The sequence below is a fragment of the Botryllus schlosseri genome, chromosome 4 (genome assembly GCF_051294905.1).
Source record: "Botryllus schlosseri isolate E-star chromosome 4, Bs_hap1, whole genome shotgun sequence".
NCBI classification, from domain to species: domain Eukaryota; kingdom Metazoa; phylum Chordata; class Ascidiacea; order Stolidobranchia; family Styelidae; genus Botryllus; species Botryllus schlosseri.
This window is the reverse complement of record NC_137239.1, coordinates 5,987,167-6,003,109: the sequence shown is the minus strand read 5'-3', so window position 1 is coordinate 6,003,109 and position 15,943 is coordinate 5,987,167. Positions and strand designations below refer to the sequence as shown.

Here is a 15,943-nt window from a genome sequence, read left to right as displayed (position 1 = left end):
GACTTAAGGGTAGCGATTTCTAAGAGAGTTCAGAGCTCCTTTAAATGAAAGGTCTGAAAATTACTAATTCAAGTAAGTCATTTCAGAAAGTAGATTTGATCGAGGGGTCGAATACTTCTGCATGGGAATATCTATGGACACACTGCTACATCACTTCTAACGCCAAAGGTCTTCGCCCTCAAGAAAACCCCGAGTCGCGAATAAATAATAATGAAGCAAATTCCAACGTCCGCATTTAAAGTTAAATCTCTTGTATATCCCTACAACGTATACACATGGTTGACGCCAGTATACGACTAAAACAAAACAGGGTATGGAAATATGACAATTTATCTCATCGATAGACCCGCTGTTTTAGAGGTTTACAACTGTATTCATTATTCAACCGCCCAGTCATCGTATCATTTCCGATTCCATTGTTTGGGAATAACGCCACAGTTTCAGTGCGACTCGAACCTCACACCGTCATTGCATGCCATAACCGCAAATGTACAATTCGCGATAGCGCTAAGTAGTAAGTACGACTCCAGCCGAACTCAAACTCGTTCTCTCGCTACGCTTTCTGAATACCGATTCTTACGCAGCGTTGACGACAAATGAGTTGGAGCTACGAGTAATGTTTCTTGAATACGATCCCATGTTTCGATGGGCATGATTGCTTCAGAATGGGGTCAGAGGACTTTCTCCAACAATACTAGCAAAAGCATCTACGGAAGGCGTTCTATTAGTTTGGAACGATTGCGAGATAACGTCCATGTAACAACCTGATCAGGCGTAGACGCGAATAAAGTTTAAAAGCATGTGTCAACCGTGAATAGCCGCTGTTGTTTTGTTAACCTGCATTTGAGTGACCGCGTATAAATCGTTAGTCTAGGAAGGTTATGCGTTGGACGATTATATGAGCTTTATCCATTTTTAGAAAGATAAAATATATGACGGAATGCCTATAGACAGACGCCGTATTGCTTGTTCTGCGTCTTTCGCGCTGCTTCTGTGTAATTGCGTGTATTGGCAATATCATTTAGAAATATATTCCTTCGAAGATCTGACGAATTTTATTAAAAGAACTCAAAAGTATGTTAAGATATTGAATCACAAAAATACTGTATCAAATCTAACGAACACATTCTGTGACAGTAATATCAACAGCACGGGTGAGAGTTCCAAATCATGGCCACTTGCTCCAAATTGCGATAATATTTTGCAAAATATGACGAGGGGACAGTGGGTGAAAAGGATCAACATTCCTCAGTATAAGAATGGCTTGGAAAACCTCCGCAATGAGGAAGCAAAAGTGGAAGAAGAATTACGCTTGTATTGGGTTAAAAGAGGAATCCAGACTGCATTTTGGAGGGAAGACCTTCGTTGCGGTTATTCCAAGTAAGTAGAAGCTATACATTACATTGAGGTGACTAAAATAGTGGTTGGCAAGTACCTTGGGTGCTGGGGAATGACAAGTTTGGAATTACCATTGTAATGTTCAGTTCGAGAGGATGCATACAAACTTCGATCTGAAAATGCCAACAAATTAATTCCACCCACATTCATTATATTACGCATGACAACATCCCAAGGGCGTAACAGAGTTCAAAACAACGCAGGCTAATAACAGCAGGATATTGGCAAACTGAGTATGGTTGATTGAAGTAAAATAGAATCACTATCACTAATCACTTGAGCTCAAGTTCAAACAAAGTCTTCAATACTGCGCACAATAGTTTTGTGTGGTAATATTCCTCGAACGCCCGAATGCAAATTTACCGATGTTTATTGGGATCGCGTGTGGGGTGACTTTAGCCCAGACCATGTCGTATTTCGTCATTCCTCTCTAGTCGCGGACCCCGTTCAAAGATTTATCAGCTTACGTGCCCCTAAAATGATAAGGCACGAATCCCATTAATGCAGTAGGCTGTAGCTGACCTGCGTTAGTGACAGGGATATCCTATGTGGAACTTAGCAGACGTGCGTACTATCGCATTGACGATGATATGAGGAATTTTACAAAAGCATATGTTCTCGAAGTTCGGTAGACATGATATTACAGTTTCTGCGACTTTTTAGTTTGTTATATCATTTTGGACGAATGCATTCGCAAATTTAGCTTCAATCATTATAATCAGAGAGATTATGTGCACATGTTCTTTCTGCGCCTTTTTTGAGTGCTAGCGGGTGGTTCATTTTACTAGCGTCCAGCCATTGCAATGCAATGTCATGGCAAAATTCTGTGCTAGAAAGCGCCGTTTAACTGATTTGCACCGTGCGCTATGGAGAAAATCGACGGATTCATCCTAAGTAATTTTCGTTTCCAGTGCAGCTTGAAATAAGTTGACGGTTAAGGTATATTAAGTTATCAAAAAGTGAAAGTAGTAATATTTGTATATCATATAACTGTTTCCAGTGAACCTGCTATGAATTATTTCACAATTAGATCCTGCAAATGACGTTACTTACATCGGTGGCTGCCACCAGGGTAAATCTGACATCATTGTGAAAATCGAGACTCATTGTGGTCTGTAGAACCCAGATTCGAAGACACTGGCCCTGACCCAGTATACAATTACGAAAATATGAAGCCTCGTTATCAAAATTATTTGAATTCTAAGTGGGCAGTTTCCATAGTTCTATAGTTTCGATAGGTAAACTCATAATACTGTTTCAATTTCAAATCAGAACATGCTATGGTACAAAATTCGAATATTCATGCATATCGAATGCGGAAAAATCTGAATTATCAAATTTCAACAACTCTCACTGTCATTTGTTAAAAAAATCTCAAATCTATCCTACCATATAGGTCCACGAATCTGCTTATAATTACAATATTCCAGTCCTAGTCCATGCGTCTATGTTACAGTTATGCGGCCCAACCTAAAACTACAAAGTGGCCTAAGGTGGGGAGCTGGTGTAATACTCGAGGATCGAAACCGTGCTGCTCCGATAAGTTCAATGGAATATGCATGGAACCTTCAGACAGATCTTGCAACTGTGATGGGTAGGTATAGCTTACAAGATGTAGTGTTACACTTTTCTGCGTCCTTCTACTTGTTGATTTGGAATATAAATTTGATATGAATATGGATTAGAACCAGGGCCGTAACAGCACTTCGTCAGCCCCCACCCCAAAACGTTGGTATTGGGCCCCCCATATGATGATAAACCGTGTGGGCCTCGCCCTCCAGATTCCCCAGGCTGTATGCCGTTCAACGACACTTATGATCTACATTGGGGGCCGCTTAATGAGTCATATCTGCTAGCCTATACGCGCAAAGCGCGAAAAATTTCCATAATTCCTGATTGAATCGGTCAATATGATCGGGAATTGCATATATATTGATATCAATTTTTATCCTCTCTCCGCTCACGTAATCGGATTTATAGGTAGAGCTGAGTGAGGTGTGTTTGAAAAGGTAGGACTTCTCAATAATAATTAAACATCTTCGGACGTATACCCGCTGGCAGGAACGAAAAAGCACTTCGTCAGCCCCCCCCCCAAAAAAAAAACTTGGGTCTTTGGCTCCCATAGGGTGATAAACCTGCACCCAATCAAGTTTGTTCGCTTTTGCCACGAAATTAGCCTTACTGTTTAGTGAGCCGGCGCGAAGCACGATAATTTTCGATAATTCATGATAAAATCGGTCAATAAGATCGGTAATTGCATATATATTGCCATCAACTTCTTGTCCTCTCTGCTCACGTAATCAGATTTACCAGTAGAGCTGAATGGGGTGTCTTGGAAACTGTAGGGCCCGTTGATGTGACTCCGTAACATGATGTTATTTCGTGACCTCCTGTCTGCTATGCCAAAAAATATGGAATCGCCCAAACGTAAGCTACTAAACTAAAAGACGCACACGATTTCAAATTGGTATTTCTTGACTGGCATATATTTTTTTTTTCTGCGGGATGCTATTTCTGTTGTGAGGTTAAGATTGCCAAGACAGGAACATTCGGCGCCAGTCATTCAGGCGCTTATGGAAAATTAAACCTATATGTATTTTGTGTATACATCGAAGTTTTCGGTAAGCATAAGGGCAGTCCTTTTTGTCCAAGGTTTTTTCGCTGCCGATCGTTCTGGCACACTTCTTGGAGTCGCATGTTACTTGGCCTAAAACTTTATATGTGTTGGTGCATCGTGGCGCGGTATTGGCCAACGCCGATATGCCAATTTCTCTGAATGTTGGGTATTTTTTCTTGGGGGAAGAGTACCCAAAAATCCAGAAATTTAGCAACTTGAAATCGCGCGGAGCGCTAAAAAAATTTGGAAAAGTTGCATAAATTTTGAAAAAATACTCCATAATATATGCTAATTCACGAAATAATTTTGGGCCCCCTTTGAGCTCGGCCCCCAACCAATTGAGGGGTTTGGGGTGCGGCGGTTACGGGCCTGATTAGAACATGCGTTTAATAATCAGTATTATTCTAACGAATACATCTTGCACCAGCTGATAAGAACGCAATTATCAGTTCGATGATTCAAAACAAGGCAATAACTGCAGGATGCTATATTGTAACTAGACCAGGGACGGGCAACATACGGTCCAGGGACAGTTTCCCGTATTACGTGATAATGTGACCCGCGGCCCCAGTCTGCCGAGATTCCCAACTACTTGCTTAATCGTCAAATTTAGTTACTGTAGGTTATTATATACGTTTGTGCGCAGCGTGTGTGAGTGGAGATTACGCGTAAGTTCGTCAGAGCGAGAGGACTTACATTATTGGCATTTACGTTGCACCCAACCCTAAAGAATTGATATCCTGGTAAACTTGGGGTACCGGGCTTATCGAACGCCTTGAAATCTTAATTCAGGATTGCACCGTGTGTTAATTGATGACAGAGAAGCAGACATGGTGGCGCCTGTGTGACAATGACAATGCTGTTCTCAAATCCACATTGTGTTCGTCATTATAAGCGAGAAATGGCTTTGAAGTGACATTACTGTCAGTAAAATACATCCAATAAATACGATTTATTGCTTGTATATGTGGATAAATGGGCGAAGTATGCATCGATTCAGCAATCCGGCGCTTCAATTACCTTATTTTCCTATATCCGGCCCGCCGACTGGACGGAGAGACAATATTTATGAATAAAAATAGGTAACCCCGTCGTTAATGTTTCAGCTATTGTGATTTCACCATCACGCCCAACAATACAGTACAGTACTTAGTACATTTTACATAGCCCACATTTTGATATTACATGATAGGTGCACGACGCGATGCTTAGTAACGTAGCATTCTGCGTGGTAGAAGGGGGTAATATGAGCTAAGCATATCAAGTCGCAACTGATATATGCGTTTGGATAGTTTCAGCTATTGTTAAAGAATAGTTCTGATATGTTACATGCCATGCCATGGCGTGTCATATCATTTTAGTAATGAGAGAGCGGTAAAATCCGAATGTTCGTTACCGCGGCGAGATAACAACATAGAACAGCTGTGTCTATTGAAACGACAGTTCTGTTCAACTGCCCGATATATACTGGATAGTAGTTGTGCGCGAACCTCAAAATTTGGAGATTTGCGTTCGCAAACGAACCATGGTAGGTTTTATACCTTTACGAATCTGCACCTGTACCTTTTAGATTTATTACAATTATCACATCATTATAACAGATTTCGTTAAAATTCTTTGCATTTCAACTTCGAGTCACTCTGCATGGCGGTGGCAGCAAAACAAAATTAAACACTAAACGAGCATGCACCTTGCCAATTTCAAAAAATTTACTTGCTTTGTAACATAGTTTGGTCGAAATATGCATGTTGCCGTTTGCGTGTATGTATATAGATGAGTGAATCTCTGCAGTGAGCTTGACCCGTACTCATACAACATCAAGAACGAAATAATCTAGGTTACACTACATGTAGGTAGTCACTAGTCAGTGAATGGTACTTATTCAATCAAATAGTCAATGAAATTGATATTAAGAATACATCGCTGTCTAATGTAAAAATCTAGCACGACTTCGGAATACATCTTGGTTTAATATGTTTATTGCACCATGAAACCAAATATATGCGATTGTGGCGTTGGCTACTGTATAACTTGTTTATGAGGTAATATCGGTAGAAAGTATAGAACCCCATTTTACACTCTGATCAATACCAATGTAGCAATAGTCAAACGCCAGATTGTTGTTTTTAAAGCGACGCAAGATATTGATTTTATTGGATTATTATAGCATTTTATTGTTCCAGTTTATACATTTGGTGATGTTTATAAGTCAACATGTACTTCAGCATTGTGGCAATGCACGTCAAATGATTTGACGCACACGGCACATTATAACAATGTTTTTGCAAGAAGTGGAGCAGGCGTTTTCTTAAATGCACAATGCTCGTAGGTGACCCAAAATTATTTCATATATCAACAAAAAATATACTTTTTGGGGCAATCTTTTTTATCACCGCGATTCGCGCGATTTACTGAAGCCTGATTTCTTGATTATCTTGTAGGAACCCCCCAAAATATATATACATATAGATAGACATCACTAAGGTTGGGGTCAAATTGACTTGGGTCAAATTGAGGCGACCAAATATGTGAGTCATATTTTATTGTGCGATCGTATTGTTCTTGCCAGCCATGTAATCCTAAATGGTGTTATACACTATCAATGGGAGTAAAGCATTACCTGATTATCGCTAATACCTCGCCGCTATGAGCTATTGATTGAGCATGGGTCAGATTTTGAAGGCATAGTTGGCAGACTAAGTATTTTTCTCCTCATTGTGATCGGATCGATTGCGACTTTTTATGGCTCTTTTGCATTCTTTATGTCATGATGAGTCAACGAGGCATGACGACAGACTTTCAGATCTCTTTGCTGGTCAGAGAAAGTCGGTTTTACGTGGATTGAGTGCGTGAATAATGCCAAGGCTTACTGCAGAAGATGTATTAGCACAAATTACCGAAGCGATATCATTCGGTAGTGAAAGAGACGGAGAGCAGCATATTCCAGACCCAGCAGCAAAGCTCTCCAAAGCTACACGTGGAAGATGCTTTCTCTGTGGGAGAATAAATGAACGAAAAACAAGCGAAAAATTTGGGGTATGTGACCAATTTTTCTGCCCAGAACAATCAGAGAAAAAAGTTACATGCCAAACAAGCATTGAACCGGAGAAGGATTCGGATTGAATTTACTTTGTTGTAATAATTAACTGTTGCATTGTTGTATTGTATTGTTATATTGTAAATACCTGTTTTATTAATTACCTGATATGGTGTATGTTTGACCCCACCTCGCCACTCGTGTAATGGTGTTACGCCTAAGGGGGGAATTTCGAGACGGGTGGACATTAGGGTTCAAAAAAGGAAGATTCATCGTTATAACGTCCTGCATGAGGCTATTAGACAGCTGTATAGCAAAATTGGTAAGAAAAAAACCACATCAACTGCAGGGGTCAATTTGACCCCACCTCGCAATTGTGTCCCACCTTAGTGGTAGCTAGTTAAAAATATGCATAATGTATAGAAATGAGTCCAAACGTATGAGCAGTTAGGAGAGGACTATAACCTAAAATCTTATGAAACCGTTTGGATGCTTTAGTCCAGGACTGTGCACTGTGCAGTGGGGCTGTTCAATAATATCTTTTTTCCCGACTTTCCCGAATTCACCGATTAAATTGTCAGGTTACCCTAAAAACGCTGCACACCAAATTTGGTTCAATTCTAACAGGTATAGGACTCCGCAGATCCAATTAGAAATTTCAATTTATTAGGGAAAATTGAAAAAAAAATTAAAATTTGTATGCCAACCCCATGAAATTGTTGAGCTGTTGTCACAGACCAGTGGTTCCCTACGTGTGGTACGCGAAGGTCTTCCAGGTGGTATGCGAGTAGATTCTCCAAGCCGAAACCGACTTGTTGCGCCCATGCATGACTTTCGATGCGCTATGAGCAAACATATTCCACGCATCGGCCAGTGGTGTAGTGCAGTGGTTTTCGAACTGGGGGGGGGGGGGGTGAAAGCATCTGAATGGGGCGCGAAGCTGCGACAAACTGAAAAAAATTTGCGCGCTTCGCGCGATTTTCCTCCAATTCATTGTTTTGGCTCTGTGTATAGTCCTAGTTGCATATTCAAGAATTCTCTTGTCAACTGTCATAACCTTCCATGCCATAAAGTTATTCGTTGGGATTGTTAGCATTCTGGTCGCATTTTGTGATCGAACGATAAGGGGGGCGGGAAATTTTTCACCATCATAAACGGGGGCGTATCTAAAAAAGCTTGAGAACCGCTGGGCTAGTGGAAAATAAGCAAATGCAGCCATCGCAATAAAACAATTGACGTTTGTTGTTTGCTGTTATTTCACTATTATGTTGTTGTTCTTGTGACTGGCGGTGAAAAAACAATTTCATGCATCCCATTAACCCTGGCTGATAATGCCTAGTTTAATAGTAGGCCCTATTTACTATTACGCCTCGCATACGTCAAATACGTCAGTATGACGTCATAAACGATTTGAACATTTTTGACCTCCTTCAGCGCGCGTAACTTATGTAGGTGGTACCACTGGCGTAGCAGCATGTGCTGCCGCCCCTGGCTCTCGCTTAAAATGCCGCCCCCTAAGTATATCGCAGCAAATTTCTACATAGATTCATGTTCTTGTTCAAGCAATCTTGTCAATGAATTAATTACAAATAATATGCCGCGTCTCAGCCTCGCCGTCTCAACGTTGATGAGGCCAAAAACAATAAAGACAAGAAATAGCGAACGAAGGTATTGCGTAAATAGAAAGTCAATAGCTGCCTCAAAGCAAAATCAGCGATAACATCCCAAATTCAAGTTTTTGAACGTAGTCTCTTTCTATAGACAGAATTAATATAGCTGATAGAGATAAAGTTTCAGATACGAGCATAAATATGGTGTCGAATCAAGCAGCTTTGCATTAACTAACCACTGTAAAACATCAAACGCTGTTGCACTACAATCAAACGTGGTTTCACTGCTCCGCAACAGCCTCTTGATCTTAACCCTTTTAAAATCTCAAGTTGAACAACTTCATATGATCATATATCTTAATCTGAGGCCTAGAGGCCTCATATTGGTTTGTACGAAAAGCTGGTAATCTTCTGATTTATCTGATCCCTAATTTGAAGGTATAAGGCATGACAATTTTCGCAGCCAGCTCCAAAAAGTCCACCTCGTCGTCACAAGTGCTTCTAAAAGCGCTGGTGAATAAGTTGTAACTTTCGCTTTGCAGCAGTGAGTGGGAATTCAAAATTCCAAACATAAAATTTAAGTGGTGTACGCCGGTAAACCTAGTTCCAGCTTCAAGTTTAAATCTGTCCAATGCATGAAACATGCATCGTCTAACACAGGGCTAGCCAACCTTTTCGGCCACAGGGCCACATTCGATTGACTAACTTTTGCGCGGGCCACTTTCCGCGCGAAGCGCGAATTTTTTTTTAAGTTCATAGGTCAATAATATTGTCACTAGACTATATTGCGGGCCTGATGTATATCGCTGGGCTATGTTTGCGAGGACTGGGCTATTCGGCGCATGGACATATCGATATCGAAAGCTGTGACCAACATGCGTCAATCATTTCGTGTCTAGGTTTCATGGTCGACGGTCTTACTGCGAGCGCAAACGCAAGGTCGCATATGTTGAACTACATTTTGTCTCGTAATCGCGAATATAGTTAGACCATAGTGTCCTATATGGTGTCCACACAGGCAAATCTCACGTGAAATTCTATCACGTCACAATTCCCATTTGGCCACAGGCAATTTGACGGTCATTTGTGACCGGCTTGCCGAGCATTTTTCACTGTTATGGAGATTGTCATTGGGACGCAACAATGCTGTCTGGATCTTTTTCTCTTGAGTTACTCTCTCGTTTCGCCGGACAGCATTGTTGCGTCCCAATGACAATCTCCATAACAATGAAAAATTCAAGGCTGATTGTGGGAGTTCCAGGGCCACGAGCGGAATGAAATTTATATTTTCGGAATCAGTGCAGAGTCAGCTTTCGATTGATACCCGTTTCACCAAATTTAATGCTCGGCAAGCCGGTCAAAAATGACCGTCAAATTGCCTGTAGCCAAATGGAAATTGTGACGTGATACAATTTCACTGAGGCGTGAGATTTGCCTGTGTCGACACCATATAGGACACTATGGTTAGACTCAATCTGATACATTAGGTGTTCTTCCATTTTCACAAAAGGGAAACAATATTAAAAACAAGAAATCGAGTGACAACATATTGCGCTAAGCTTGTAGAAAATTTTTACCTTTGATAAATCTATCGCAAATTATACTGCTCTATTGTTGTGTACGGAGATATACCAATATGTGAATGGCTGATGGATCTGTCAATGCGTCGGAACTGATATTTTAGTCATCGCATCTCAAGTATTGCGGCCAGACTAGTCAAATTTTTGGTTGGCCTTGCAAGCTCAAAATCTGTGCAATCCATTATTGATGATATTAGAAATTTCGGAAATTACCTCGCGGGCCAATCAAAACCTTCTCGCGGACCACATGTGGCCCGTGTGCCACGGGTTGGCCGGCCCTGGTCTAACTCAAGGGTTCTCAAAGGGTGGGCCACAGCAGCATTTCAAGTGGGCCACAAAGCTATTTAGAAAATTTTAGAATGAATGTATAAGTTTAGTTATACGGTATTTGTCATGTTAATCTCTAAAAATATATTCGTATTTTCTAATTATACGTAGGCTGTACAGTGTACAATGTACATAAAGCTTTTCATGCGACTCTGATGAGACGTAGTGACACGTCGAGTAAGTATGTACAAGTCGAAAACGTTGGGGAGAAACAGCGGCTCTTTCCACTTGCTATGACAACCTACGGCTAACAGCAACTGGAATAATTTTGAGTATATAATAACTGGAAGGTAATGCTGAAGTAACCAAGTATTCCGACAGGGTCATACGTGGTATGCCGTTAAAAGGGGTGTGCACTGATTTCGCAATGAAGGGTAATTGATTTACTTCGGCAGATCGTAATATTGTAACATAAAAATAGCCATAATTACAAATTATTAGCAACTTCTGGTGGAGGTATACTGCACCACCGCAACGAATCATAACAGATAGGGGATTTCACGGCGGGCATTAATCTTTGGAGTCGGTTTAAAATGTCCGGCTTGGAAATCATCATTGTACATAATGTAAGAGACACATGAATTGATTGTGTCATTGGATTAAATATTCTGAGATCGCAGCTTCGGTTGTTTTGGTGCAAGACATACAATGTACATTGTACAGCATATATTAAAAAATCTTTCTCCACTTCTCTGTAGTACCCCATTCACCAAAGAATTGTTCGAAGCTGGCCCAGAATGATTATATTATTCCACACAATAGTCCCAATTACACAGTGGATGCGGGGATCTGATCATTATGTTTCGCGACGAGAATGGTGCAGCGTACGATAATAATATACTCAGGAGTTTTTGCCTATAATCTACGAGGGCCGTAACTGCCGCACCCAAACCCCCGATTGGGGTAGCTCGAAGAGGTCCAAGATTATTTCGTTGGTCGTTCGTTAGAGGATATTCACACGATTTGAATTTTTTTGTCGTGCTCCGCGCGATTTCGTGTCCCTGAAGGTCTAGATTTAAATTTCATCAGTAATAGAAAAATGAACATATTTTAGAGGAATAGGCATATCGGCGCTGTCGATTACCACGCATGTAACAGCCTAACAGGATTATGATTCTAAGATAAGAGGTGGGCCACAGCAGATTTTCAAACCTGAAAATGGGTCACGGCCAAGAAAGGGCTGAGAACCCCTGGTCTAACTTCTTCAACAACACTGAGGCTAGCATCTTCTGATTGTTAGCCAGGCATTCGTCTTTTTCTGCGAAATCTCAGAACAATCGGTCTTGACGGCTATTTCGGAGTGGTTCCTTCGCCATGTTAACATTTTATTTCGTGTTTTCGGAATCAGTGCGATACTAGATTTCGATAAATTTTAGCTTACGAGACGCCAGCTATAGGACTTAGCCGGCTGTGTAGATACTGTGCCTATAGCTAGATAGTGTAATGGTGGTACGTACGGCTTCTTGATCGGTAGGTCGTGGGTTCGATCCCCGGCCTGCTCAGACCAAAGTCTAGAAAAGTTGTATCCGCGTTTATCCCGCTAGGCGCTCAGCAATCACAGAGGAGAAAAAAACGGGGGCGCAGAATAGATTACCTTACTATAAAGTCCGTATCGCATCTCGATGGCGCAGGCGAAAAAGTATACCATAACTATCTCTCTCTCACTGTGCAGCGTCATGTTGCCGCCCCCTTGGAGCCTGCCGCCCCTGGCGCAGAGCCAGAACCGCCAAGTGGCTGCTACGCCACTGGGTGGTACGCGAGAACTGCATAAAACCTCGAAATGGTACGTTGGTGAAAAAAGGTTGGGAACCACTGTCATAGACGATGCAAAACAAATTTGACTCAATTCCAACCAGTAAAAGCGGAGTTATGTGAGCTTTTCGTTGATAATTCTCTGATTATCCTTGATTGGGGGATAATCCGAGAATTGTCAACGAAAAACTAAAAAAACTCCGATTCTACTAGTTGGAATTGAGTCATTTGGTTTTAAACGATAACAATTTCATTGATTGGTTGAGGGAGCATCATTTGCTGACTACCTACATCTAGTGTATTTTGTTGTTGATGTTGTGTGATTGAGCGTCAAGCTCATAACAGAGAGTCACTAAATATTCGAGCTAACTTTTGTAACAAAGCAAGTAACATTTTTGAGATAGTCAAGGTGCATGCTCGTTTAGTGTTCATTTTTTATGCAGCCAACACCATGCATAGAGTGTCCCGCTGTTGAAATGCAATAAATTTCAATCAAAGATGTTATAATGATTGAAAATTGTAATATATCAAAAAAGTTTCACAGTGCAGAACCTACCAAGGTTCGTTTGTGAACGTGAACTACATGTAATAAATTTGTGAGGTTCACACACAGAAGGCGAATGTGAACATGTTCACACCTGTGGCGCCAATGACTATCATTACAATGTTTATTTCGCATCGCCACATCTTTTCACAGTCCATTTGAGGTCTGCGTGCTTTGCTATAAGTTTTTTATGAGTTCTTTCGTAGTATGTCAGCTGCGACGGCCACTTCAATGAATATACGCACCCTCTTTTTTTAGTTTAATTATCATATCCGGACTGTTGCTACTAATTTCGCGGTCTATTGGCGATGCGTCTGATGCGTCACGATCTGTAATCCCATAAGAAAGCTATTTATTTCTGATGGAGTGGGTTTCAAAAAGAATCGCAATTAATTGTCCGCTAGGCCTAGGAAATAGCCTCTATAACAGTGGCTCCCAAACGGTGGGGAATTCACTGGTGGGGAATTTCGGGATTTCTGGTGGGGAATAGACTCAATTTTGAAAAAATCTTCACAGTATTATTCTCCTTTAGTAAACGTCGTTTTGAAATGTTGACCGAATATTTCATAGCTCATTTGCAATTCAGCGATTCTTATTATCAATGCCTCCAATTAGCGAGAATCGCCTGGATAGCGACACGCGATCTCCAGAATTGAATTTATTCATTTGTACACCATCAACGGTCACGAAACGTAGTGATAGAAAAATTCTGATTAGTTGTAATAAGAGCTCATATTGCTGAAAATGTATTCAAGGGAGATCGCGGACTCACTAATTGATAGCACATCCGGACTCGTTACAAATTAAATTACATATTTATGTTATTTCAAGTTCTTTTAGTATTGTGCAAAAGTGTAGTTTACGGCAGCTTATATATATATCGCACGCATGAGTTCGTCAACATCAGGAAGTTTATCTGACCCTGAATAATAATTCGGCATTTACTTATGTGAATTGATGCTACCCCGCAACATTTGGAAAATTTTCAAAATCCTCCTATTTTTCTGTTGGATGCGCACCAGGGTAGATACATATATTTAAGGACGTGAGTTTATGGTTACCAGTTCACCACTGCGTTAATTTTATTGTGTGCGGATCAATTCCGGGGATCTTAACAATCACGAAAAGCACGTAATATTTACTAAGCAATAAGTCTTGCAAAATTTTATTGGAGGTAGCACTTTGAAGGGTAGATAGGGATGTAGAGATTTTAGGGGGGGATGAAGGCTTGGAATAAATCGGAAGTGGGGAATTAGGATAAAAAGTTTGGGAACCACTGCTCTATAATGTAACATGAACTACACAATTGTGTGAGGGACGGCGTAGAAATACCAATTTGAAATCATGGCACGTGTCTTTTAGTTTGGTAAGTTCGGGCGATTTCAATATCTTTAGACATATCAGATAGGAGGTTACGAAATAACATCATGTAATGAAGTCATTATACCAACGGGATCGCCGAATATTTGCGATTATTATTATTTAAGAGTCCTACCTTTTCCAACACACTTCACTCAGCTCTATTACCGGCAAATCTGATTACGTGAACGGACAGAGAAACAAATTGATAGCAATATATATGCAATTCCCGATCATATTCACCGATTCAATCATGAATTATAGATTTTTTTCGCGCTACGAACATTTAGGCTATATCAGCTAACTCACCAAACAGCACCGCCAATGTAGCTGATAAGCATAGCGCCAAAAAGTTTAAAGCCTGAGGGAAGTCTGTTCGGTTTATCAGACTATGAGGGACCCAAGACCATTTTTTCTTGGGGGGGGGGGCTGACGAAGTGCTGTTACGGTCATGGTTGCACGATACCATGAAACCTATTATCCTGTTAATCATATCTTGTTTAGATGTGTAGATATACGCAAATACAAGTACTGCGAAGTCAGTGACTGGGTTGTGGCGGATAATCGATGCGAATGGAAGAATTATAACGCGGCGGAAATCTGTGAAGTCATAGAGCAGTCGGCGTTCTCCGACATCCAATTCGTGGGCGATTCCTTCATAAGAAACATGTTCAAGACTTTGGCGATTATGATCACAAACGATTTCGATTATGGTGCCATAAGCAGTTCAACGCCAGCAGATGTCAGGGAACGATGCGCTAAAACACAACCGTATTACTGGACATACTGTCAGAGAACGATTATGGATGTCTCAAAGACGGTGGATCCAGGAAAACTGTGCGGCGGGCGAGGATTTCTGAATTTCACTGCTACATTAAAGATATATTACAACGTTGATTACAGAGAGCAGTTTCTACAATTGGTCCGAAGCAAAATCAATGTGCCCGGATCAGTGATAATATTGGGCGTTGGCCTCCATATGCAATTAAAATCGAGAGTGGTGATCGAAAAATATCTTGGTCCTGCAATCGACGCTATTACGGAATACTACGGCCGACCATCAAGTCGTGTCGATCCTCTAAAACTATCAGGTCGCTGGCCTCAAATCATACTGTGCTCGCCTCCGACTACTGGACTACTTAAACCCCCCAGCTTCTTCACGTCCCAAAACGACGTGAAATGCGAAAAATACTTATCAGAAATGAAAGTCTACGCTGATAAACACGACGTTCGCATTTTGGATTTCCGTGCACTGACGAAGGAAGTCTACAGTTTCGATGGTACACATTACGGACTACAAGTTAATAAAATGAAGAATCTATTACTTCTGAATCACATTGCCTCGCTGGTGCCATAATGCTCCGCAGGGTGACAAGTGGGCGATAATGATTTTGTTCCTATTGTGAAGCTTTGTTACGTCTAGCAAAACACTAATTCTTGAACGTGGGAGCGTACGCCAACTGATGTTTGTTTGTTTCTTTGGGGTATTCATGGTGTTTATCGACTACAACGGTCATCTACACCAGGCCGACTTTCTGCATTTTTGGTTTCGTATCTGCCGACTTGTAGCACGACCCACTTCTAGGCTTTTTGTAGGACACCGCTTATACACGAATGATATGGCGAGGAGGAGCCTATATAAACCTCCAACACTTAGAAGGAATTCTGAAGTTGACCTCGGTCGGACTCGAACCCGCAACCCACTGGTGTTGCAGCCGC

General features: G+C 41.1%; 1 protein-coding gene across 2 annotated transcripts; it reads left to right on the top strand.

Annotated features, from left to right (window-relative positions):
- Window positions 1–686: 686 nt before the first annotated feature.
- Window positions 687–15,875, top strand: LOC145436915 (uncharacterized). Of its 2 annotated transcripts, XM_080314105.1 has the most exons (4): window positions 687–1,074; window positions 1,138–1,380; window positions 2,855–2,992; window positions 14,729–15,875. In XM_080314105.1, the coding sequence occupies exons 1-4, from the start codon at window positions 941–943 to the stop codon at window positions 15,579–15,581; spliced, it is 1,368 nt and encodes a 455-aa protein (XP_080170231.1). In that variant the 5' UTR covers window positions 687–940; the 3' UTR covers window positions 15,582–15,875. The 2 variants fall into 2 exon arrangements, with proteins under 2 accessions (XP_080170231.1, XP_080170230.1); XM_080314104.1 differs by having other exon boundaries at window positions 690–1,380.
- Window positions 15,876–15,943: the final 68 nt, after the last annotated feature.

What these genes read in the sequence shown, in the direction of transcription:
- LOC145436915 (XM_080314104.1), top strand. Translation starts at nt 941, where the DNA reads ATGCCTATAGACAGACGCCGTATTGCTTGTTCTGCGTCTTTCGCGCTG. An exon ending in CTTCGTTGCGGTTATTCCAA is followed by an intron (nt 1,381 to 2,854) that starts GTAAGTAGAAGC and finishes TCTATGTTACAG; the next exon opens with TTATGCGGCCCAACCTAAAA. An exon ending in AGATCTTGCAACTGTGATGG is followed by an intron (nt 2,993 to 14,728) that starts GTAGGTATAGCT and finishes TATCTTGTTTAG; the next exon opens with ATGTGTAGATATACGCAAAT.